Source organism: Ailuropoda melanoleuca, chromosome 19 (assembly GCF_002007445.2).
Source record: "Ailuropoda melanoleuca isolate Jingjing chromosome 19, ASM200744v2, whole genome shotgun sequence".
NCBI lineage: Eukaryota > Metazoa > Chordata > Mammalia > Carnivora > Ursidae > Ailuropoda > Ailuropoda melanoleuca.
The window spans coordinates 25,202,682-25,227,938 of record NC_048236.1 but is presented as its reverse complement, the minus strand read 5'-3'; the positions used below and the strand labels follow the sequence as shown (position 1 = coordinate 25,227,938).

Sequence of the window (25,257 nt, the reverse complement as noted above, 5' to 3'; positions counted from 1 at the left end):
AGATAAGAGTGAAGAAGTAACAACATTTTGTTTGACTTCTTTGAAATGTAGAATTAGCTGCCAAAGTTGCTCCCCAAAGCAAACTCACGTTCTGTACATTTGCCCAAGGCAATGACTAAATTTCCAATAAAGCAAACAAACAATTCTTTCCTTGGGGTTGTTTTCTTCTATCTTCAAGTGGTACCATGGAGAATTAATTACTTCATAATCTTGCTCACGATAGCCTATCAAATTAAACACAGTTATGGAAAAACAGGGCTTACCGTCTATCACTGGTTTTGGCTGAGAACTTTTGAGGCGCAGCGAGGGCCGGAAGCGCGTTCGGTCATTGAAACTCCAGCTCTTCTGCACTTTGGTGGGGCTGCCCTCGGCGGTGATGTCGGTGCTCGGGGACCTCCTGTCACCTACTGAGGCTTGTCTGCTCTTAATACTCTGGCCCCTTGGGCTAGCCATGCGTACTCGCTCCTTAAAACTTAGCTTCTGACTGTGGACAACAGAGGCATGATTATTCCATTTCAAGCAATTTTTTCCACTCCACTTGGGTAAATACTTTGATGAAACTGTATATTATATTTCAATAGACAAAATGGTTTCAGCGAGTAGGAGCATAGCAATATATTCTTCCCTTATTTTAAACTGGAGCTTTATTTAATCTGTTTGCATTCGTTCGAACTCGATCTCCCTGTACAGGTAGACACACCCTTCCTGGATTCATCATAGAAAGGACTGACATCGGGTAGGGTAGTTTGTACACAATTACACTGGAAATAATCAAGAACTGGTTCGGTGTTTGCTTTAGAAATAGATTTTAGCTCTAACCTCAACTTTTGAGATTGAAAGAAAGTAATTTTTTTTTTTATTTGGGAGCGTATCTTTTTGTAATTTCTAAGCATTTCTACAGGGATGACAGTTACATATACCTATATATCCACATTCTGCATGCATTTCATATTCCAGGCAAGATTATGATATCCATAAATTCATGCACTCTCATAGCAGTTGGTAGTACTACATACATAATATTAAACATACAACATTTAACACCCATTTCTTTTATGCTTGCATTCATTCTTGGGAGACAAAAACCACACAATGTAGAACAGCCCCAACATATAATGAATGTGATGACTGATTAACGGAATGAGATGTTATGTTCACTAACACAATTTCCTGCTATTAAACAGGTTATTGATTTGCTGTGGCAGCTACTGGTAAATTATATTTGTTCAGACATTCAGTTCTCAGATGCCAGCGAGGACTGAAACGCTGTGGGTTGATAAAGGAAACATTAACAACAACAACAAAACCCAAAGTGCATCTCCATGCTTTCCTCATGAAAAGATGTGGTGTGATGTGGTGGGAAGGGCAAGTTGGAATCAAAGAGACTTGGGGTTTGGAGTCCTCATCTCTAACATAAAGATGAAAATAGCAACGCGGCTAAGGGATTTTTGTGGGACCCAAGTGAACTGTAAGAGGTGCTGAGTCCCCATTTGGTTTGTGTTCTGGTTTCATTTATAAAGCCCTGTGTTATTCATCAGAAAATGACACCGGTATCTAGTGAGAGGCCCAGGACTCTTCAGGGTCTGAAGAAACAAAGGGTGAAGGGTCTGAGGGCAGTAACTTGGGGCAGCTACTCTGAGAGGCTGAGACCCGCAGTCATGCTGCAGTCTCTGTGGGGCATGAAGGAGGCAGTGTTCTCATGGACACGGATTATCTGAGACGAAGTGGAGCCCTTGTTTTTTCCACTTACCGCAATGTCCACTGTCCCCAGCTGCAGCATGCCAACAGCAAATGTGTTTAGTGGTTATGTGTTTTGTAGCTAACAAGAAACAGTAACATTTATTTTTCCATGCCTAGTTGCTTAACAAATGATATTCTAAAAAAAACACCACATTTTATGTGTTTACATGAAAACAAATCAAATAATGAACTATGGTGATCAGAAAGTCCTGGTAACAATAAACAAGTCGACCATGCAACTGACAGCTCCCCTCTGAAATGCAGACGTAGCTAAGTCCAGCATGACTAGCTGAAGGCACATGCAAAGAACAGGCTGAGCAGTTTTGTGATGGGGTCAGGTGGGTTCAAGAGTTCTTTAAAACAATCCCGTCAGTCCAAGGCTTTCTCTGCACTTGACAAATGCATGATTAAATGGTAGATCACATCAAACGACAGCAACGATGACATAGAAAACTGCATCTTTTTATGCCGAGGCTAGGCTCTCCATGTCATCCCAAACCTTCCAATCATTTAAACAAATCTTCAAAGGGATAGGGCCCAAAATGTCACCTCTTCTCAAGCTTTGTTTTTTTGTTTTTTTGTTTTTTTAATTGTAAAAATTTCACATCTCTCTTCAGTTTCAGCACATTTATTCCATCATTTCAATTTATGGTGATCGCGTTCAGGAACATATGCTCAACTCTGCACCTTTATTTAGATTAACGAATGGCTGAAGTTTACATAGCTATCACTACAAGTGTTCTCTCTGTACTTTATCTACTTGATCACCTCTCTGGAACCCATAGATGCTAATTACTACAGAGGGTTGAGTTTCGTTAATATCATTGTCTCAAGCTTTACAGACGTATCTCTTTCTTATACCAACTAAACGAAGAGGAAACTGATGAAAACTTCATAAAACCATTTAATATGAAATTTAGTTTTTCCTTTTCAAAAATTTCAATTACTGAAAAAGTAAAAAAATCTGAAATAACTATCAGCATCAAACCCTCCATGGCTAATTTACAATAATGAAATATTTAAAAACAATGGCTCCTATGAAAATGTTTTTGAAAGTAGCCTCTATGAAACATTTTGATAACATCTCTGATTATTCATGGAAGTGGAGATAATATTTTTGTCTGAATCTTAGTACTATTTAAAGCACTTAAAGTTGATATAAATGAGTTCTAGGTACCATGTCCCTTTTTGTCCTTTTTAACTGCATGAATATTTGCCGATGTCTAATATTAAAAGAATTATCAAAAATCATTTTAAAGCAAATCCAACAAATTACATATGAAATTAGAAAAAAAAAGATTAACATTTTTACTCTCTCTTTTGACATAAATGTATGAAAGTCAAGAATAAAATCTTAACCCAGAACTTTTTAACCAGGCAAAATTTTGTTCTCCAAGCAAAGACCTGTTCTTACAAAAAAGCTCGCTTCTATTAGTTTTTCTACTTCTTTTCCCCTTTGGAAATCAACAGAGCATCTTGATTAGATGACTATTAAACTGATTAGATGGCTGTGACTGAAAATGCACATTGATTAAAAATAGAGACTCTTCACTGGTCCATTCAAGTTTTCATTATTTTCCTACTTTTTTGGTCACATCTATAAACACAATTTTTTTTTTTTTCTAAAGTAGGCTCCATGCCCGACATGGGGCTTGAACCCATGGCCCTGAGACTGAGAGTCACAGGCTCTGCCAGCCCGGTGCCTCTATAAACATGATTTTTGAGGAAGATTTATGTATGTGTTTTTAGGAAGATTGTCAAAGATTATTCCTAGGAGACCAACAAGAAGCCGCCTTTCTGGAGAAAGTAACCCAAAGGACATTGTGGCCACTGACTGTGGCATCTTTGAGCATGCAGTCACCTCCCCAGCTGAGGACTCTACTGGGGGGGCGCCTGCACAACTATGGGGAATTGTGCGAGGGAATTCTTCCCCCTGGAGAAACCAGACGTACAAGTACACAAATGGCTCAGCATGCAGGCTACAACTGGATGTTCCCTGCCACGGAACTGTGTGGCATTATCATAACCCCACGGTAATCCTCTTGGACTTTGAATGCTGTAGTCCTTGTTATACTTAATTAGGGTTTTAGCCCTTCACAGGATAAGCATTCTACAAATTCTCGCCTCAGGCACAATACGGCGACTGAGCCGTAACAATCCAGTGCGTGCAGCAGCTCAGCAGCTGTCCCACCACGAGGAGGCGCCAAGGGGCCGACTGCCAGGGCTGTGCGGGACCCTGCCTATTTGGCCCTGGGGTAGAGTATCAAAGCAGGCAACAGGCAACAAGGAAAATTACAAGCGGGTTGAAAACCTCATTCGAGAAGTCCTTAGGAAGAGTGAGTCTCTGAGCAGGGCTCAGGTAGGATGGCGGTGTAACCTGGTCATGCACCTGGCGTTAGTTGGCATTCTCAAATTTCATGTCAAGAGCCGGGATGCTGGGTACCTCTGCCTCCGTGAGGTGTACGTTCTGAAGAGCTTCTGCTTATTACTACAGAACTTACTAGGAGCGAGGGAAATAGAGCAGCACATTACTAAGCATTTCACCACCTCGAAGCGCTTAGGGATTTTTCTTTTTAGAACAACAAAGCCATTTGGCTTTATTGTTTTTCAGATATAAGTATACAGACTATTTAAGCAGTAAGTACTAACTACGCAGTTTAATTGTGCTGCTTGGAATATAATCAGTGCACTTAATGGTGAGGTTGAAATAACTGGATGTGAAACAGGCATTAAAATGATGGTAGCCTGTGTGTTAGCATCGGATTCATATGAAAATAAGAACATAAATATTTTAAAATATAGCAACCCTTGTAATAAATAGCAATGCAACACAGGATAAACGAGGAGTAAAATATTGCAGAATTTTAGAAAATAAATATTGATAGGAATCAATGAAGTTGGTAATATTAATTGCTCTGAAATATTAAAAAAGGTTCTTGATTTGTATAAAATACCTGCAGTTATAGTTAATATCGATAACTAATTGTCCGAATACATTCTCAAAAAAGTCAGAAGAAAAGAGTCTAGGTCACTAGCTTGTTGAAAAAAGAGTTTCTTATTTTAAGTCTTTTGATGTGTTTTCAAAGACTAAATCCTTTTCCTCTATCAATAAATACGAACAGAAGGAGAGACCATTTTCAAAAGATTGTTTTTGAAACAATCTAACATTTTGCCCATAAGGACACAAGTTGATTATGCTGAAAAAAAAAAAAGTCTAGTCTTACTTAGTTTAACAACACATGCAGATCATTTATTGCACACAGAAGAAAGAAAATGTAAATAATGGAAAACAAACACCCAAGAAATACAAGAACGCACAGTCTTTTCTGTCAGCATCCTAGAGTTCTCTCCTAAGAACCACACATCTCAGAACCAAATAGAGCCAACCACGCAGGAGCAATTTGGACAAAGCACTCAGTGGATCACAGCAGAAGATGATAACGTAATAAAAGTATCATTTATGCTTTAACTTTTAAGACATGCGTCTTTGTCAGAGTCTCACAAGAACCTGTTAAAGCAACTTTAGATAGTCTAATAAGTCTGACAGGGTTCTATTTAAAGTCTATAGACTGTGGTCAAGGCAGCTTAACTATGAATAACTATAGGCAACAACTGTTGATTAAGGAGACAGGGTAGGCAGAGGTAGCGAGATTTAGAGACAATCTCTAAACTTCCGTTGGCATAATCTATTCTTGTAGCAATCAAAACCTGAATAGGTAGGAAGAAGTAAGAGCCTTTTTGTGGCAGTGTGTACAAGATGGCTAACTGTCCTCCTTGTCAAGGAGGAAGGGAGGAGGACAGAAAAATCTCAAGGTGAGAATCCTGGTTTAACTTGGTTAGATGGGTTTATAGGTAAGTTCTATTTTCTGAAAGTGACCATTTGTACCACAACTGAGAAAAACTATCCAGTTTAAAAAGATGAGTTGGAAAAATTACTTAATGGGATGATTAATTACAATAAAGTCAATAAACATATTCACCACATATGAGATTAGAACTGTTTTAACGGGAAGACAGAGGAAAACGGATGAATCATTAAATGATACTAAAGGAGTTGCATTCACGATGTAAGCAGAGGAAGAACAGAGCAGGCTCAGTTGGGACTAACAGTAATTTGTACCTGACCCTGTACCGAAGCCATTAATGTCTCAGAGAGACACTAGTTCAACTGTTGTTAAATTTAGCTCCTCTTCAGACCGATGGTTTGTATTTTTAAAGAAAAATTCTGGACCTGTTGCAAACAATGCAAAAGCGTCACGGAACTGGATGTCTTTCCCTAGGCCAACTTTGTTTAAACATACCCTAACCTCAGTGTAGAAAGACAAAAATCTCTCTACCCAGAAAATTCCAAAGCAGGGACCCTCGTTAGCTATGGGGATATACGGATGTGTGGGATGCCTTACTACACTCTGCAGCAAGAAAAGTCTCTCTGTGTCTGGCCCGGTCATTCTGAGGGAGCAAATGCCAGGCACCGGGAAAGAGTTCCTGGCTACTGTGCTAAACCCATCTATGCTTGAATTACTCCCAGTTCTGAACACGCTGAAAAGCCATGAGGAAAGATTTAGGAGACTCCAGGCTCTGAGATCTCTGGAAGATAACAGAGTTGGCTGAAGTTTCTCTCTCCTGCTTATCTGAATCACCATCAGTAACCCAATGGCCCCAAACACAGTAAAGGGCTTTGCACTTGGGTGGTGTTAATCAATCCATTTGAAATCGGGTCAAGGATTAATCCACAAAAGTCTGGACCCAAATCTGCTCTCTTCCAAGAAACAATCCACATTATAAATGCATTTTCCTTTGTGCATATTTTGCTTGAGTAAGGGAAAATCTGTTTTCCTTCAGATGGTACTGTTGCTATTATAGTCTTTTTGCATTCATTATGCAGTACTATGAATTCCATTGCCTACGGAACACAACATGGTGAAAGCTAAGGTAATATTAAAATGGGAGCTTCAGCTTGTTTCCTTCAGATTATTGAAATGTTTTTACTTTTTCATTGTCTCTCTTTTTGTATATTTCCTCTTGCCCATTTTTGTTGGTGTTTTCTCTTTCTCCGTGAACTACCTGAGGTCAGGGACATTTCATTACTCTACCCAAGAATTGTTTATGGAGCACATTCTCTGTCACAGCTCTGTACAGGGTGTCGGGTTACATAATTGGGGGACAGAAGACCTGAGTGTACCAAGTAAGGCATGCATGCTAAATGGTAATACAGGACATGTTTCACGGTGGTTTTGCCAAATGTCCAATGACCATAGAGAAGCAAGAAATCTCTGTGTAACACACTTTGGTGTTTCTGTATATGTTCAAGACTACAGGTGAGTTATTTTTGACACCCTTAGTCATAAGCATGTAGAGTAAATTTTGATGTTTTAGGTATATGTGAACATCACGAAATTTAAAAAAATTTGGTTGGTAGTCTTTTTGAATCTTGAGAGCTGATTCGGCGTTTCATTTTTGGAGTGAGGAACAGAAGCTCCAGAATGACACTTTAATTTTGTCTTTGCTTCCTGCCTTGGTAACATCTGGAAAAAGTGCAATATTGTGTCAGCCCAGGGGGACCCCTCACTCAGGACTGCCATACAAGGTCACACTTTTGCCAGCACCTCCTCATGATTCAGATTTCCCCTTTAGGTGTCAATAGCCCTGTTTTGGAGGATGAAACCAAGACAGGTGACCTTACTCTCAGGTAGCTATGGAGTTGGTGCCAAAGACAGTCTCTGCCTTTAGGATTTGGAGACAAATTACCCTTTGACATAATTTGTAAATGGATAGCTCCTGAAACAAGGAAAGCTTTTCAAATATCACCAAATAGACTAAATGGCTTATAATGGCTATGATTTATTTTGTGTAACTCTTTTCAAGTAAAATTGCCACAACAGAAGGATGGTGGGATTTGCAGGGAGTCTAGACAAAAGAGGACTAAACAGTCAGAATTGTAGAGACTGCCTCTTCTAGAGTCTATTCAAAGAATGTTCTGAGTCTAATGACCAGAACCTCTCTTTGGGCAGAAATATCTCTAAAGTAGACAAGACCAAATCTTCAGGCTACTAAAACTTTCTGGAAATATCACTGAGGAATACCTAGTGACCTTGGCTCTAACTCTTTGTCTACCAAGTAAGAGAAGGGTCTTTAATGCCATCCCTGTGTAGGCTTACATACCTCGATGGAGTGTTGTGTGTCCTGCCACATCTATCTCTCATCACAGATGCATTTATGTTCTGGCTTGTGAATCTTTTAAGTGTTAATATAATGCAGAAATGGATGACCCAGAACCTCATCACCCCAAGTGAACTTTCGAAACTAGTTTCAGTACTGTATAAATATAATTAATGTCGTTAGTACGACAGTACGAAACTAAAGCAACAATCCCTGGACTCCCATTGGTCCCCACCCAAGGGCCAACTCTGCGCAGGTGGAATGCCTCTGTTTCCTTGTTCCTGACACAAGTAGCAATGGTAGGAAAAATTTTTTCCTTCTTCCCTTCCAGGCACCTGGGATTCTCCTGCCGGTTCTGCCTCTGCTACCGCTCACACCACCAGTGCTGAGATCCACCTGGCTCTGTCCTTCGGGGCTTTGCTCCCAAATCCAGACTCTTGCTGGCACTCACTAACACAGAATAAAATGTTCTCTTTCACCTCCCATTCTTCCTAAGTCTAACTCTCTGCTCTTTAATCTGATCAAGCATTCCCTTGAAAGGCATGAAAGAACAGCCATAAATTATTTGGTGGAGTTTCTGGGAGGATTACCTTCTTCCTAAAGGATGGGGCGGTGGTGGGGAGGAGGCTTTTCTGAGTCATGTTACTCAAGTAAACCAGTGCTTAAGGAGCTGGGCATGTTACAGAGAGATTGTTCTTACCTCCTGTACACAGTGTTCCTTTTGCCCAAAAAACCCGTTTTCTTACTCTAAAAGCACCCTGGTGAAGGGGAATATATCTTACACTGCTTCCCAGAATTGGAATACTTCGGTAAGACTTCTGTCTGAGAAAATGGTAGCACGGAATAACCAAAGGCCATTATTATTATTTTCCCCCAAGAATGTTCCATGGCCTGCCTATTATAAAAAGCAGTGAGTTAGGGAGACACTGATGCTTCCAAGGGAGGGAAAAAAAAAAATCAATGAAACAGCAACCTTGCAGGCAATTTTGTGAAAGGTCACTTTTAATCATCTTGGTATTTGTTGATCATTTTTACTCACACGAGATACATTTAAAACAACGGTTAGGCATCAGATTTATAAACAAACATGGAGCAGAAGAGAAATCACAAACCTGCTTGATGTTTCCCCTTGTTCTTTCCTTCAGGTGCGTGCAGGCAGAAGAGAAATGATGATAAACCAGTGAATACATTTATAGCACTTGATAATGGAGGATGGGGAATAAAGCACCTTAAGTAATTCTTTTCAAGCAAGATCCACAGGAGCAGTATTCCTTATAATAAATGTACCCAACTTTTAAGCATATATTCTTTGTGGCACAGACCTGAGCCGGCACAATTACTTAGCAAGACCAACAGTGGCCACATGGAACCCAAAACTGTAGACTCCACGTTAACTAAGGTTATCCGTGGTTAAGAAAGTGGTTCTGATCTAACTGGCATGAACAAGGACTCTTCGAACGGTGCTGGGTTCCACTGTGGCTGTAGTCCCTGTGCTTTTTGGGTACAGGTTTTTGGGTTCCTAAATCTGGACTCATTAATGGGTGACTGTGGCCTTGTACTTCAATGACTTGTTGAGGAAGATTTTGTTTTCATATCGTATACAGTATGAATTCTCTCGGAGTAAATTAGGTGCATGGGAAATTAATCCCAACTGTCTGGGACTAGGGTTGGATGGTATTTTTAACAATCCATTTTAGCAAATTCAGGTCTGTGCACAGGGTGTAGGGTCCCTGTACAAATGAGCTGTGTGCCCTCGGGCAAGCGCCTCACTTTCTTGTAGGTCTTGATTTTCTTATGAATAAATTGAAGGCCCTGGACCAGAGAATGTCTATCGTCTGACTTCTGACACTATCACACCGCATCCTTGGAGCTTGATAATTCCCCACCGCTTCATAACATATCAGACTCACTCCCTAAAAGAGCACGTTTACCTGTGTTACACACTTTGCACAGCCTTCATTTTCTCTGAGAAGAAAATCAGGAAAAATACGTTCCCTCTGTAAATCCTTCTGTTATTAAAACAAAACTTTGAGATAGCAACTGCCAAGACCTTGAAAGCCTATGTGAGACCAGCCAGACCAGAAAGGAGAGTCGGAAACTGCAGGTATAGCCCCGGCAGGACTGAGCGGGTATGGCATGCGCCCTCACTCTGCCCCTGTCTCCACTGCACACTTGTCACACCTCTCTTCCATCCTACTCCCTGGAATAAGGTTGAGGAGTCAAAGCATTTCATTTTATCTCTAAAACTACTGGGAACAAGAGCATGAGTTTGTGTTTTTTAATGACAGTGATGTCATTCATGATGATGCTATTGGTAATATGATCTTTTCCTTGACCACCTGTTTAAAATTGCAACCCCTACTGTCCCCCAAATTCCTCCTCTACTTTACTGTTCTCCGTAGCACTATTGCCATCTAATCTATTATTTATTTATTTATTTTCTCTTCCCAGTGTCCCTTGAATATGCATTCCCTGAAGCCTGAGATTCTAACCTTTTTTTTTTTTTTTTTTTCCCCTTTCACTGCTACATTTCTAATGCCTGGAACAGTGCCTTGCAAAATAATGGGTGCTCAATGAATAGTTATTTAATGAATGCACAAATGAATGAATGAATCATCTCTTCAGAAGTTCTTAAACTCTGAACGTTATAGAAAATACACTATGTAAATAAAAAGAAGTTTCGGTCTGTTTCTTATTACATCACTCTGCATTCAGTAAGCCAGTTAATTATAAATGTAAAAATATCCCTCTAAGTCATTGTAAATTATTCTCTTCACAGATCTACAAACTTGATTAAAGCAGGTTTGCTTTCTAAAGCAAAGGTTCTGAACTTAGCTTCAGGGGGCCTGTGAATACATTAAAATTGTAGGAAAAATTTTGATTTTTTTTTTTTTTGCATTGAGTATTTTTTTGTGGGGAAGAGCCCATAATTATTATCATGTCCTCAATGGTTTAACAAAAACAACAGCAATAATAAAGATTAAGAACCACACAATCTGCAACAATAACGTGTCGCTGGAGGGAGAGATGTTAGGGTATTCAGGCTCCCCTGAACTTTGCCAGGGACAGCTGTGTCATTCAGTAAATGGGGCTAAGACTCAGAGGTTAATGGGGGGTGCAGGGAAAGGACAAGGAGGCGGATAGCGGACAGCCAGAGTGGAACAGGATGAATATAGGTGTTTGCATAAATTCTCCTCTCCCTTCCCTTCCTTCCTCCCATTTAAAATGGAAAATTTCAGAGGAAAAGAGAGAAATTATGTGAGTAAAATCACAGTTTATGGACTAGGAGAATTTCAATAATTTTTTCCAGGCTTCAGAATGACTTTAATCTAAAAACTTCGGGAACTGGAAAGCCAAATTATCACATGATAATAGACCACTCTCTTCTGTCACTTGAGAACCTTCTTTTGTGTCTTCTACCAGTCTTCCTCTTACATATATACCTAGAAACCTTCACGAGCACAAGAAACACAATTTCTATACAATTCGCATTTCCAATTCATACCCCCAAGGAATAGATGTTTTGTTTTTATTACCACAACTTTGAAAGAGTCTCATATTCAATAAAGGAAAGTCAACTCAATTTTTAGATCTACACCAAGAGAGACTTCTCATGCATGCATTCATTTGACAGCGTCCATGCCTCTATCCTTGCTAAGGTTCCGTCCTTTTCGAAGACCTGGGGTTCTATGAATATCTCTATCACAGGTGCTGAGGAAGTTTTGACCCTAACTTTTAGGAGACATGTCCTATCAGAGCTTAGCAGTTATCTTGCTCACCTCTCGTCCTTCCCTTTGTGGACGGGGCCCAGGGAAGATCAGGAAAGCAACGCACCAGATCCTGATGGTTAAGGGCAGATGTATGGCTTCCTAACAGCATGTACTCTGAATCAGCACAAACCTCCTTTGAGACTGAAATTCCAGGCAACAAGTCATGAAAATTTCCCCAGTTGATTTCCCTTCCACATCAAGTAAGAAAGAGGTTTCTCTGATTGAATCACAGTGGCTGGATGCCTTGAATCCCATGAAACCACTAGGATTAAGGTTTCGTTGGACTACGAAGGGAAACAGTAGGTGCTCTAAAGTACTAAGTAAATAAGCATTTTGGTAACTTCCGAACAACCCGAGGAGCTGGGTGACGCACAGAAAGCCTTTCCCTTGCCTTACATGCTTTGGTCGTTTCCATGAGGATTTCTTCAGTTAGATGGTAATTTTGATTTAGTATGTTCTGCTAGTTGAACTGGAGTCCAGGATTCCAGAACTAAGGATTTTTTTTTTTTAAATTAAAGATCATTGTGGTAACCATCAGGGCTATTCATAATTTTTCTGGTTCTCTTCTCTTTCCGGGCACATGGGAGGACTGCACTCTCCCATCCCCTTTGAGTTGAGGCCTGGCAAGGTGATTTGTTTGGGCCAATGAAATGTGAATGGAAACCATATTACTTTCAAATTTTGAATGCTAATTCAAATTTTAATCTGATTGGTCCCATTGCTTCACTGTACACTGTGATCCCATTAGGACTCCAGCTCTTCTTTTGCTACTGATATTAGCTTGATCGGCAAGTGAAAGCTCCAGGACCATCGTCTAAGAGGATCCAGATGAGAAATGACTTTGAGGGACTTTGTGCAAAGATACATTGCTCTCAAAGTCCTCCCCACTTGGGGTCAGGTGTTGGATGGAGTTTAAACAATCATTGTTTTTCAAGAACCATGGTGGTTACTTTTAGAGTTTTGGTGGGCTTTGTGAAATGATTTATTAGAAAATAAGCATGACATAGTAGAAATAAAATCTCTATAAAAGTTTGAATTCCTTTAATCTTTAGGCTCAGTCTGTGAATGGTGGGGAACGATACTGAGTCCATTTAGTTTTGTGCCTGACTTGCTACTGAACAGGTCTGAATCTCTCAAAGGGCAACAGAGAATAAGACAAGCCAAAAATCAACATGTGCATGCATGCGTGTGTGTGGTTTGTTTTGCGAACGTGAAGAGGCTTGAAGACAGCACCAGCTGTCACACTGATACCTACTTGGTAGGGCTGCAGGTGTGCAAGGCCTTCAAGTGTGGCTTCCAGGTTGCAATGGAAACAGATTTCTCATCAGCTGCATAACTACGCCAAACGCACTGCATGTGGCATATGTGGGGACATAAAAAAGAAAAACAAAAGAGAGGAGAAAATAGAATAAAATGAAAAGGGAGATTATTACGTTAATATATATTAAGAATCTTTTCCTTGCCATACTTGGCCCCGATCAGTGCCCAGGGGATGAAGAAGACTACTTTGGCATTTCCAACTGGCCACTAAACATATTCTGCCACACCAGTGGAGTTGGTTTTCAAAACAACTCACACCAGACAACAAAAGTACCAAAAAGTATAACATAAAGCAATCTGTGAATTGGCTAGGAAAAAAAGAGGACAGTATCCGAGGTAAACTATCTGAGCAAGAACACGCATTCCGGGAACCCACTGCACATCTTTAGTCACTATTTGATCAGACAGCGACTACTGACAACTGACAGTGACAACTGACAAAGGACTACTGACAGACCACAATGTAACTAGTAAACTAACAGCAAACCAGCCAGTAAACTAATGATCGCCAGGGTCATTAATGTACATGAATTTGTGTAATTCCCTGACACTGAACTGTGTAATACGTCAAATGCTAAAAATGGAAACGGTGATAACAAAAAGCAGGGCTAAAACAAGACAAGGAAAATGTACTCTCTAGGAATCTAATTGGAAAGTTAAAAATTTAATGTCATGGTCTAAGAATATATTATGGCTTTTTGATGTAAAACATCAGAGCTCTCTCTACTTGATATAATTATACCTGATATATGTAATACAATGTATCTTCATGTCGTCCTCACACTCAGGGTGTGGATTCAGACTCTCATTTTGTAGGAGAGAAAAATAAAGACTCAAATAAATTAAGGGGTTTACACAAGGTTAGTAGAGTTGAGACATTATCTCAGATTGCCTGGCTCTTGGTCTTAGAATCCCTCTGTTGTCCTTTGCCTCCTACTTGATGACTGTTGCTGGCAAAGTTTCCCTCCAACCTGTCCATTTGAGAGATTGCCAGAGGTTACTATCTATATAGATGTTAGTGAATTTTTTTCCTTTGTAATAAGTCTGCAAACATTTGTAATGACCAAGTGTTTACTCCAATATCCTGAGAGGAAATTTTTTTTATTATAATTCATAAATCAAAGCATTGTACTTTATGTGGCAGATTTGTTTAAATGGGTCATATCCCTACTGAATAACCATCATTCATGATTTTGAAATGTAAAATGAAAAAAAAAAGTGATCTAATAATATGCCTTTTCTTGAGAATTTCATTAAATAAATATGCCCTGAACAAAAGAGTTAAAAGTTGACCCAACAACTTTGGGAAACTGTTGGCAGTATCTTTTAAAGCTGAATGTATACATACCCAATATACATATATGAATATACATATATACATAATACCCAATATGTATATTGAATGTATACTGAATGCATACATATTGGGTATGTATGTAGGAAAGTGTTCCTACATACGTACATACTCAATAGATGTGTTTATATATGTTCATCAAAAGATATGTACTATAATGTTCAAAGCTGCACTGCTCTTAAACTGAAGCTGGAAATGCTCAAACACCTACTCACAGAAGAATAAATAGGTAAGTTGTGGTACATTAACATAGTGGAATAGTCCGCAGTAATAGCACACTAGAACTCTGCTCAACGATGGATGAACTTTATATGAATCATGTTGAGTGAAAGAGACAAGACCCGAAAGAGGACATGCTATGTGATACCATTTCATCTATGCTGTTCGAAGGCAGCACAGTGGTTACCTTGGGGGACAGTGATTGAGAAAGGATACGTAGGAGGTACCGGTCATGTTCTGTGTCTTTATCTGGGTGCTGGTTACACAGCAGTGCTCAGTTCTCTTTAGATATGTGCTGTATTCTGTATGCACATCATACTTCAGTAAAATGTTCAAGAAGTGATATAAAAAAACTGGAAAAATATATAGTAAGACCTGAGGGTATTTTAAAAAATATATTATTAAGGGAGGTTTAAATAATTGAAGCAGGGTTCCTTGCCTGGAGCTTTGCTTACATGGCTCATTGTTGATTTATCCTACAAATCTGTGAAAACGTATGCTAAGCATCTTGGCATCTTAAAGAGAGTAGAACAATTATATCATCTTGAAATGTTAGTTTTTGCAAATAATGTTTAAACACAATTTACAGAGTGACCTAGAGTAATCAATGAAAACACGGATTTATTATTGCAGTTCTTATGTAGTGAGACCCAGGGAACCTTCCAATGCTCTGAAGGCATAGATGGCTGCTTTAATTAAACAGTTTTCATAGAAGGCATCATATAGATGTGAACTCAGATGTGTAGAACTGGAAGCACGCAGCAAGTCCGTGCGTTATTAGATACCAGTGAAAAAAAATCCCAAACAATACAACAAAAAATGGGACCAAGACATTACCTGCCAATATTACAAAGAACTAGGGATGAAAGAGGCCTCTTTTAGAAAATTGAAGATTTTCTTAAAAATGAGACCTGATTTCTTGCTCTTTTTCTATCAAATTGATCTCAGTAGCTAAGCTCTTATTCCCTTCATTACTCTTCTAAAGAGTAGACATTCTAAAAATGTCTTGTAAATGGGAGATACAGAAGGGGCAAGTGGCATCTGTATCGGAGCTGATATTAGGTAACAGTAAAGATGGAAGTGGAAAGTGTGACTTCATTAGTCTTACAATCTTAATAACTTTGTCCCCGTCCTTAGCTTGTTCTCTCAAAAGATTGCTCCAAGTACCTGAACCTCAAGGCCACGACCATATGTCCAAGTAGCTGATATTCCTACATTCAAAGCCAAAATCACATCGTTGTTGGCAAGAGAAAAATAATGCCCCGGAGGGGTTTAACTGACATGGCATAGATATTCCAAAGGAAAGGGCAACAAGAAGCAAAATGAAAGCCAAATTTACCATTTATCAGCTGACCCTGGTGCTTTTAGGCAGCCAAAAAAAATTCAAACTTTGGTCTATAACTGTAAGTACAATATCAGTATAATTAAGTTTTTAAAGGGAGTATTTAGTTTGTATTGTCTAGGGTATTACAGCTATGGCACATTTGACCCTTTCTGGAAATTTTAGTTTCAGGTCACCTTCCAAAGGTATAATTAACACGGAACTGATTATTTTCAAGGCACAGGATTTAAGAAGTCAGAGAACAAAAAGATTTAGGGTGGAAACCAGCAAGCCCTTTCCCCACCTTGCTTCTCATTAACTTTTGTTCCTTAGAGGTAAAGCCCCTTCAGCTCTTACAGCTGTTGCTTCTATTTTTTTTTTTTTAAAGATTTATTTATTTATTTGACAGAGATAGAGACAGCCAGCGAGAGAGGGAACACAAGCAGGGGGAGTGGGAGAGGAAGAAGCAGGCTCCTAGCAGAGGAGCCTGATGTGGGGCTCTCCCAGAACGCCGGGATCACGCCCTGAGCCGAAGGCAGACGCTTAACCGCTGTGCCACCCAGGCGCCCCTGTTGCTTCTATTTTTAAGAATCCTTACTTTTAAGGCTTGTTCTCATATTTATATTTCTTGATATTTCAATTTTAGGCCTTACCAATTAGCTTCCCGCCATGAAAAATAAATGGCAGCTCACTCACACATCGCTTTCTTTCCTCTTATCCAAACAGCAATTTTTAGTTAAGTTGCTATCTAGCATTTGCACTATTATGACCACGTAACTGCTGTTCCTAGTTCAGCAATGTGGTGTACCAGGAGTACTTTGCCTTTCCTCTATGTAGAGTTTTGTTTTGTCTTAGTAATTATTGCCCTTCTTCAATTTCTCAGTTTGCTTTTGTGTACCTCTTGTGAATATCTGGAATCTGTCATGGAATCAATCATGGAATCTGTCAGTTTCATTTTTTTTTTTTTTTTCCTTGGAGATCTTTTTTCTGGAGCTCTCCAGGCTCCTGCTTCCTCTGCTCTTGGGGCCTGCTACAGCTTCTCCCGGGACTTCCCTTCCTATCATCCCAGATTCCCTCTGCTCTTTCTTGAGTGGGATCTCTTCTTTCCTGGATCCCGTGTCTCTTTCTTGGTTTATCTTCTTTTTTAGAAGAATAATTCTATCCAAGTAGCTGAAAACAGTTAAGTTCTACTCTGTTAGCAGGTTTCGATGATGTAATACAGTGTTATCAACTATAGTCACCATGTTGTACATTAGATCCTCAGACCTTATTCATCTTATAGCTGAAAGTTTTTACCCTTTCACTCTATTTCCCCTACCCTCCAGCCCCTGGCAACCACTTTTTTCTCTGTTTCTAGGAGTTTGACTTTTAAAAAATTTAGATTCCATATATAAGTGAGACCATGCAGTATCTGTCTTTTTCTGTCTGGCTATTTCACTCAGCATAATGCCTTCAAAGTCCATCCATGTTGTCACCAACTGAAGGATTTCCATGCTTCTCATGGTTGAAATAATATTCCACTGTAGACATATGCCACTATGGAAAACAGGATAGTGGTTCCTCAAAAAATAAGAAGTAGAACTACCGTTATGATCCAGCAGCCCCATTTCTGGGTTTATAGGCAAAGGAAATGAAACAGGATATCAAAGGGCTATCTGCACTCCCGTGTTTACTGCCACACTATCCATAACACCCAAAACGTGTAAATAATCTAAGTGTCCTATTAACGGGATGAATGGACAAAGAAGATGTGAGATATATATATATATATTATATATATATATGCCAAGTAACTTCTTAAATAAAGGTAAATGGTAGGTAAAGTTTTGATATCTTCCATGTCTAAAAATGTCTTTATGCTACTCTCACACTCAGTGAATAGTTTGGCTGAGTGTAGAATTTTAGGTTGGAAATAATTTTCCTCCAAAAATTTTGAAAGTATTTTTTAAAAAAGATTTTATTTATTTATTTGTCAGAGAGAGAGAGAGCACAAGCAGGGGGAAGCAGGAGGCAGACGGAGAAGCAGTCTCCTTGCTAAGCAAGGAGCCCGATGCAGGACTTGATCCCAGGATGTGAGCTGAAGGCAGACGCTTAACAGACTGAGCCACCCAGGCGTCCCAAGTTTTGAAAGTATTGTTACGTTGTCTTTAAATTTAGGGTTACTAATGAGAAAGCTAATGTCATCTTAATTCTTGACCCTTTGGATACATCCTTCCCAGAAGGCATGTACGGTCTCTTATTTGCAAGTGTTCTTTTGATTGCCATGCTGGGCACTTGGTGGGCCCTTTTACTGGGACCACTCAGTTCTGGAGAGTCATGCTATAAAATTTCTTCACTAAAACCCTCCCTGAATTTCCCTGTACTCTTTCTGAGGCATTAGTTGGATATTTGATCTCCGGTAGCGTCATCCAACTTTCCTTTTTTTTTTTTTCCCCCAGTTCGGGGGGGGGGGGTCTTATTTTCTATCTCTGTCTTTTTCTTCTAATTTCTGGAAGGCTTTTACAGCTTTAGCTCTGTTCCATTTTCTTTTTTTCCCCGCCATGGTGTTTTGGACATCTAGGAAACTTTTCCTCAGGCTGTTCTTATCTATGAATAAAGCACTAAAAAAGATTATATAAATATAAGCTCTGAACAAGGCTTGAGTACATTGACTGGTGGCCTTACTTCAGGATAACTGAGTGAAGACTCTGGTGGAAGCTGAAGTCTCAAGATATAATTTTTCTTTTTTCTTTTGGGCCACACAGCTTCCCCATAGCAGTATCTTCTAATCTCTTCCCTTCAGGAGAATAAACCTGTTGGTCGGCATCCACTTCACGAACTTTCACTTAACTCCCCTGTTTCTGTTTCCAGCAAGCATCTTGGCTCCACCCTGAGCTGGTCCAATCTTTCTCAAAATAAACCCTCTAACATGGCATTTTTGAAGTATCTTTAAATGCTAGCCCCAAGACTTCAGAGATACATAAATGAGGATGCAACTGCTGCTATTTGAAAGGAGTAATGCATTATGATTCAGACACCAGGGACTGAGTCCTAGCTCTTCCTAGGCTTGGTCTGGAGATCAAGTGACATCACGTACTAGAAACACCCTGCAAACTGAAAAATACTTTGGAAGTCTTGGGCATTACTAATAAAAGTTCTGACATTTGGGCAGGTATTCAAGCTGCTTTCTTTTCCCAGACCACTCCACTTGAAACGAAAGTTAATTTGAATAAATCATGCAAAGATATTGACACAGCTAAATTTGCTGAAAGCTGCTGGGGTTTTCAACTTTTCTTTAAAACCCAGAAAGGCTGGTTAATTTAATTGTCTTACCAACCAAATGACAAAGCAATTTGGGCATCCTAGCCTTTTTATTTTTTATTTATGTTAATTTTTAATTGAAGTATAATTGACATTTAACATTAGTTTCAGGTGTACAGCATAATGATTTGATATTTGTATGTATGTGAAATGATCACCACAATAACTAGTCTCCTTCTGTGCCCTTTGAGAAAGATAGTGGCTCTGGCTTAAAACAAATGACATTACTCTTGGTCTTGATGCTTTGTGTGCTCAGCAAATCAAGGCAGGTTTATTGGGTGAGAAAACAAATGGATCAGCAAGTGAGGATTGCTTTTCAATCTGCTGCACCCTTAAAAATAAATTTCTGCCATATATAATCAAAGCTTAAAGCTCTGAACTCTGGCTAAGGATTACAGCAAGGAAGAACAATGAAAACATTTAATAATTATGTTATTATTCCTATGTCTAGTAAAAAATCAATTGCAGCTGGATGGGGGAGAACAGCTGCCTTCTAAATTTGCAGATTCTACTTTGATTAATGAAACTATGATTAGATTTTAAAGGTATTCTTGAACATTTTAAGCCTTTCATTTTATACTACTTTTTATTCAGCATAACACATGAGCTGGAGTTTTAAGTAAAAGAAATATTAATGACTTCACAAATATTACCTACATCTGCAGGAGTTTAATTATAATTTTCTATTGAAGCATAGATGACACCCACTGTTACATCGGTTTCAGGTGTACGACATGGTGATTTAACAACTCTATACATTATGCTGTGCTCACCACAAGCGTAGCTACCAGCTGTCACCATACGATGCTATTATAATACCATTGACTATATTCCCCACGCTACCTTTCATCCCCCGGACTTACTCATTCCATAACTGGAAGACTGTACCTCCCACTCCCCTTCACCCATTTTACTCAATCTCTTACCCCCCTCCTCTCCGGCAACCATCAGTTTGTTCTCTGTATTTACGGGTCTGTTTCTGTTTTTTGTTTGTTTGTTCATTTGTTTTATTTTTTAGATTCTACATATAAGTGAAATCATATGGTATTGTCTTTGTCTGCCTTATTTCAGTTAGCATAATACCCTCTAGGTCCATCCTTGTTGTCACAAATGGCAAGATCTCACTCTTTTTTTACGGGTGAGTAATAGTCCATTGTATAAGTACACCACATCTTCTTTATCCATTCATCTATTGATGGAGACTTGGGTTGCTTCCATATCTTGGCTATTGTAAATAATGCTGTAATAAGCATAAGGGTGCATGTATCTTTTCAAATAAGTGTTTTCGTTTTCTTTGGGTAAATACCCAGTAGCGGAATTACTGGATCATATGCTGTTTCTACTTTTAACTTTTTGAGGAACCTCCATACTGTCTTCTACAGCGGCTGTACCAGTTTACATCCCCATCAACAGGACACAAGGCTTCCTTTTTCTCCACATTCTCGCCAACACTTGTTATTTCTTGTCGTTCTGATTTTAGCCATTCTGACAGGTGTGAGGGGATTTCTCATTGTGGGTTTGGTTTGCATTTCAATGATGATAAGTGAAGCTGAGCATCTTTTTTTTTGTCTGTTGGCCATCTGTATGTCTTCTGGTCAGGTCCTCTGCTGATTTTTTAATAGGACTGTTAGTTTTTTCTGGTGTTGAATTGTATAAGTTCGGTATATATTTTGGATATTACCTCCTTATTGGATATATCATTTATTAATATCTTCTCCCATTCAAGTAGGCTGCTTTTCCATTTTGTTGATGGTTTCCTTGGCTATGCAATTCCATAAAATGAAATTCTAGATCTCTAAGCAAAACTGTTCGGTCAGCCTCTCACCTTTTATGGGTTACCTGAGAGGAAGGCTTTGTTTGGCTTTAGCTGTGGACATAAAAATACCTCTGGTCCAATGATTTTCTACAAGAGTAGCAATCTGTTTTCAAGTTCAATTGGAAATTGTTTTTTGCACTATTTATTTATTTATTTATTTATTTATTTATTTTTAAAGATTTTATTTATTTATTTGACAGAGATAGAGACAGTCAGTGAGAGAGGGGACACAAGCAGGGGGAGTGGGAGAGGAAGAAGCAGGCTCCCAGCAGAGGAGCCTGACGTGGGGCTCGATCCCGTAACGCCGGGATCACGCCCTGAGCCGAAGGCAGACGCTTAACCGCTGTGCCACCCAGGCGCCCCTTTTGCACAATTTAGTAGCTGATAAGTTAGATCAGGGAAGCTCCTCCAATATTCTGTACATCTGTCTTGTACAATATTGTAGCCAGTATCCATCATATTGCTACAGACCTCTTGAGATATGGCTAATGTCACTGAGTAATTGAATTTATAAACTTAAGTAGCCACATGTGGCTATTGGCAACTGTACTGGGCAGCAGAGTTCTATATCATCACAAGGACACATGCACAAGAAATGCCTCAAAGGGCTCACTTTCTAACAAAACAGCTGATACTCTAAAATGTTTTTTGATATATAGTCCCCTTTTAACATCCAGAAGTATCAAGGATCTGTACCTAGAAGTGGTTATATTTTGTGTTGATTGAGAAAATATAAGTAGAAAAGCTAATAAATAACTTAGTAAGGATTTTAAATACATTTGAACTTTATTTATGATAACAATATCTCCATTCTCATGAGAGCAAGGAGTCCCGATATGGGTAAGATATATGATGGCTCCATATACAGACAGGGCTTGGTGCCCGGATGGATGTAAGGAACCCATAGAATAACTTCTGCACTCACAAGTTGGAAAACTCTGTTCTAGAATTAAAAGATGAGAAGTAAAAATAATTAAAAGATAAAAATAGTAAGAAAAATTCTTTGAAAGTGTTAGCAACATTTCATAAGCGGTTAAGAAGCACCAAAGGAGGAAAGGCTACCAGCTCCGGGCCTCAGGTGTTTTGTGCGCACACTAAAGTGTGTGACACCTCTTTCCATTATGGGGATTATCATTTGGCTTTAGATCTTCAACTCCTACTACTGAGGAATCTTTTCTTTAAGACAACAACATTTCTCTCTAATGCTCTTTTAAAACCTAAACATTAAAAAATAGAGATGGTTTGCATTTGAAGTCATGCCCAATGGTCTGTCAATAGTTGTAGAGTAGTTTGATTTAAAAACTAATACTTATTCAGTCATTAGATGTCCTTCATGGTATAACTGGGGCACCTTCCCCTCCTTTCCCCTGCTCCATTTCTGTTGGAGGCCCTGCATATTACAGCCACAGACAAAGGCTAACGGTAGGGTTGTGCAGTGGTTACCCCTCACCAACGCACCCAGTGACACCTACAATCTAAATTAAAACAGTGTGCTTGTCACTACATCATGCAGACAAATCTCCTAACATCTCAGATCGCCAATCCAAATCCCTATAGTTTAGAAGTTCTGCGTCTCCTACTGCTTGGCAGGAAGGAAAGAAATTTCAGATTGTATAATCATTGTCTCCATAATTAAATACCAGCTTCACGGCATGGATTTAGAGAAGAATATATTTGTGATTCTTAAGCAACCCGGTTTTAGGATGGCTCTATTCTCAAAAGATATGGATGGCAATAGGAGAAGCATTCCTTTCTAATGCTGAAGCAAATCCAGAGTTATTGAAAAGAAAACGAAACATTAAACAGCCTTATATTATGAGGCAGTTTCAAATAATATGCTTATTATTTCATATTCTCCAACGTTGACATATTCCATAATCCCACCAGCCCTTAAAATAGGATGAACTATTTCAAATTATTGCTCTAGGTGGCATTAAAAGCAATCCCATGGGCAGTAAACCTTGACATCCTAAACAAAGGCACTGTTCTTCAGAACAGTGGCATACATCTGCCTGGAGAAAGTAATCGCAATGCAGGGAACAATGCCATGTTCTGCTTCATCACTTAATGATCAATTATGTTTCATCAAGTCATCCATAAGATACATGAGGTCATTCCAGGACCGACACGACTGGCTAACCTCCGCATGTCCTTGCTGGCACGATTCATAAATCTGAGCAATGCATGGGCCATTTGCTGAAAATATATATTCTTCTCTTTGGGGGGAGGGGGGAATGTCTACCCAAATCCAAGACTGTACATTAAGTTCCAATTTCATTTTTACGAACAAAACAAATCAGTAGCTCTACTAAGCAGTGAAGCGCAAAGACTGGAAAATGACCCAGCAAGCACTCACAGAGACAGACGCTGCCATCAACCTATTACACTGGCATTTACCTGAATGAGGTTGGCAGCTGGGTTCCTTCTTTTCTCGAAGTGTTTCTGGCGGTGCTGTTCTTGTACTTTTAATGCAAAACCTGAGCCAAGAATGCCCTGGAACAGAATACAAAAATGGTACTTAAAATTTTTTTCAAAAGGTCTATTAAGTAAGACAAATATTAAAAAAAAAACCCTCTAAAATGAGCCTGAGAAAAGACAAACCCTGTGCAACCTGTTCATAAACATATTACTTATTAAAACAAATACTATTTACTGCTGTTATAACACCATTGGCAATGGCGTGCTCTGAGGCAAGACTGTCAAGAAACGCAACAACTTTTGTTCTTTAGTAAATCAAGTAGGCAGTGCCATTTATGATTTCTTATCGTGTGGTAAGAGGCACCACAATTATACATAACAATCGCAATTTTGAAAAATGTCTTTTGTGTGGCCTTCTCTGTGACACTTCCTTATGCTTAAGTTAGAGTAAATGGTTGTATCTATTTGGAATTAGGGTGCATGGTGGAATTTAAAGGATAGGAATTCTGGTTTTGGACAGAGGTGGGTTTAAAATCTGGGACAGTTAATGTCTTGCTACTGTGGACATGGGAGTTTTTCTAGCACTTTGATGATACTATGAAATGTTATATTTTCCATTCCTGAAATGGTGGGGGTATATTTAAAATCTGTCCCAGCTTAATTCTCCATGATGCCATAATTCTACACCTACCAAAGTAAAGCGAAAGGGGTGGGGAGACACAGCTATCCAGACACTCAGACAACACGTTTTCCATTTTGCCTGTTTATATAATAAAGACAAGAGCATGGGTTATTGCAAAAGCAGGTTCCTGCTTCCCTGAGTTTTAATCTCACACTTTTAGCATTCCTTTTTGGTTTTAGCTCACCTATTTAGATTTTGGGGTTAGTAAGAAGAGTTGTCTCTCTTATGTTTATATTAGTACTTTTGGCTGGTTTTCTTCCTTTTGCTTATCATTTTGATCTGCCAAAATCCTGGCTCTTTGAAATGCCTCCCTCTTTTCAGTTTGCTTTGGTCTTACATCCATGGAATCAAGATGCTTTGTTTCAGCCTTGGGTTGGCTTTTGGAGCTTGCTAAATTCGGTCTCTGGGCTTTGTCCATAAGTCTCCACTTTATTGGCATGGGACGTGGAACTCCCCTGCTTTCAAGTCGTTGATTTTACTTGCTAGCTATAAATTATTACCTTTTTTCTTTTTAAAAGATTTTATTTATTTATTTGACAGAGATAGAGACAGCCAGCGAGAGAGGGAACACAAGCAGGGGGAGTGGGAGAGGAAGAAGCAGGCTCACAGCAGAGGAGCCTGACATGGGGCTCGATCCCACAACACTGGGATCACGCCCTGAGCCGAAGGCAGACGCTTAACCGCTGTGCCACTCAGGCGCCCCAAATTATTACCTTTTTATTAAACTTCAAGGAGTCTAACCCTTAGGCTAGAGATGGATGTCTTATAAGCATTGAGTCAGTATTTGCTGTAGGTAGGGAATGGTTGTTTTTCTTTTCTTTATATTTTTAAAGTAGCTTAAAGATGGTCTAGGCTACTAGGGCAGGTGCGGTTCTCATCGATAGGAGATGTGAAGTCTCAGCTGAATGACAACTTGGGAAAGACATTTTTGGGCTATAGGTCACCTTTATTTTATTATTATTTTTTTATTTGACAGAAAGACAGCTAGAGAGACACAGCAGGGGAAGTGCGAGAGGGAGAGAGAAGCAGGCTCCCCACTGAGCAGGAAGCCCGACATGGGGCTGAGCCGAAGGCAGATGCTTAACAACTGAGTCACCCAGGCGTCCCTCTAGGTCACCTTTAACCTTCTTCCTTATCTTAGATGTCACAATTCTGAGC

At 39.3% G+C, this 25,257-nt stretch overlaps 1 protein-coding gene across 1 annotated transcript in view; it reads right to left on the bottom strand.

Moving 5' to 3' along the window:
- The window catches only part of KCNQ5 (potassium voltage-gated channel subfamily Q member 5), a 502,936-nt gene that overhangs the window by 58,174 nt on the left and 419,505 nt on the right, over positions 1-25,257 (bottom strand). Inside the window, 4 exon segments of the mRNA XM_019796792.2 lie at positions 264-484; positions 9,012-9,038; positions 12,925-13,019; positions 23,397-23,492. Coding sequence (XP_019652351.2) covers positions 264-484; positions 9,012-9,038; positions 12,925-13,019; positions 23,397-23,492 — 439 coding nt within the window.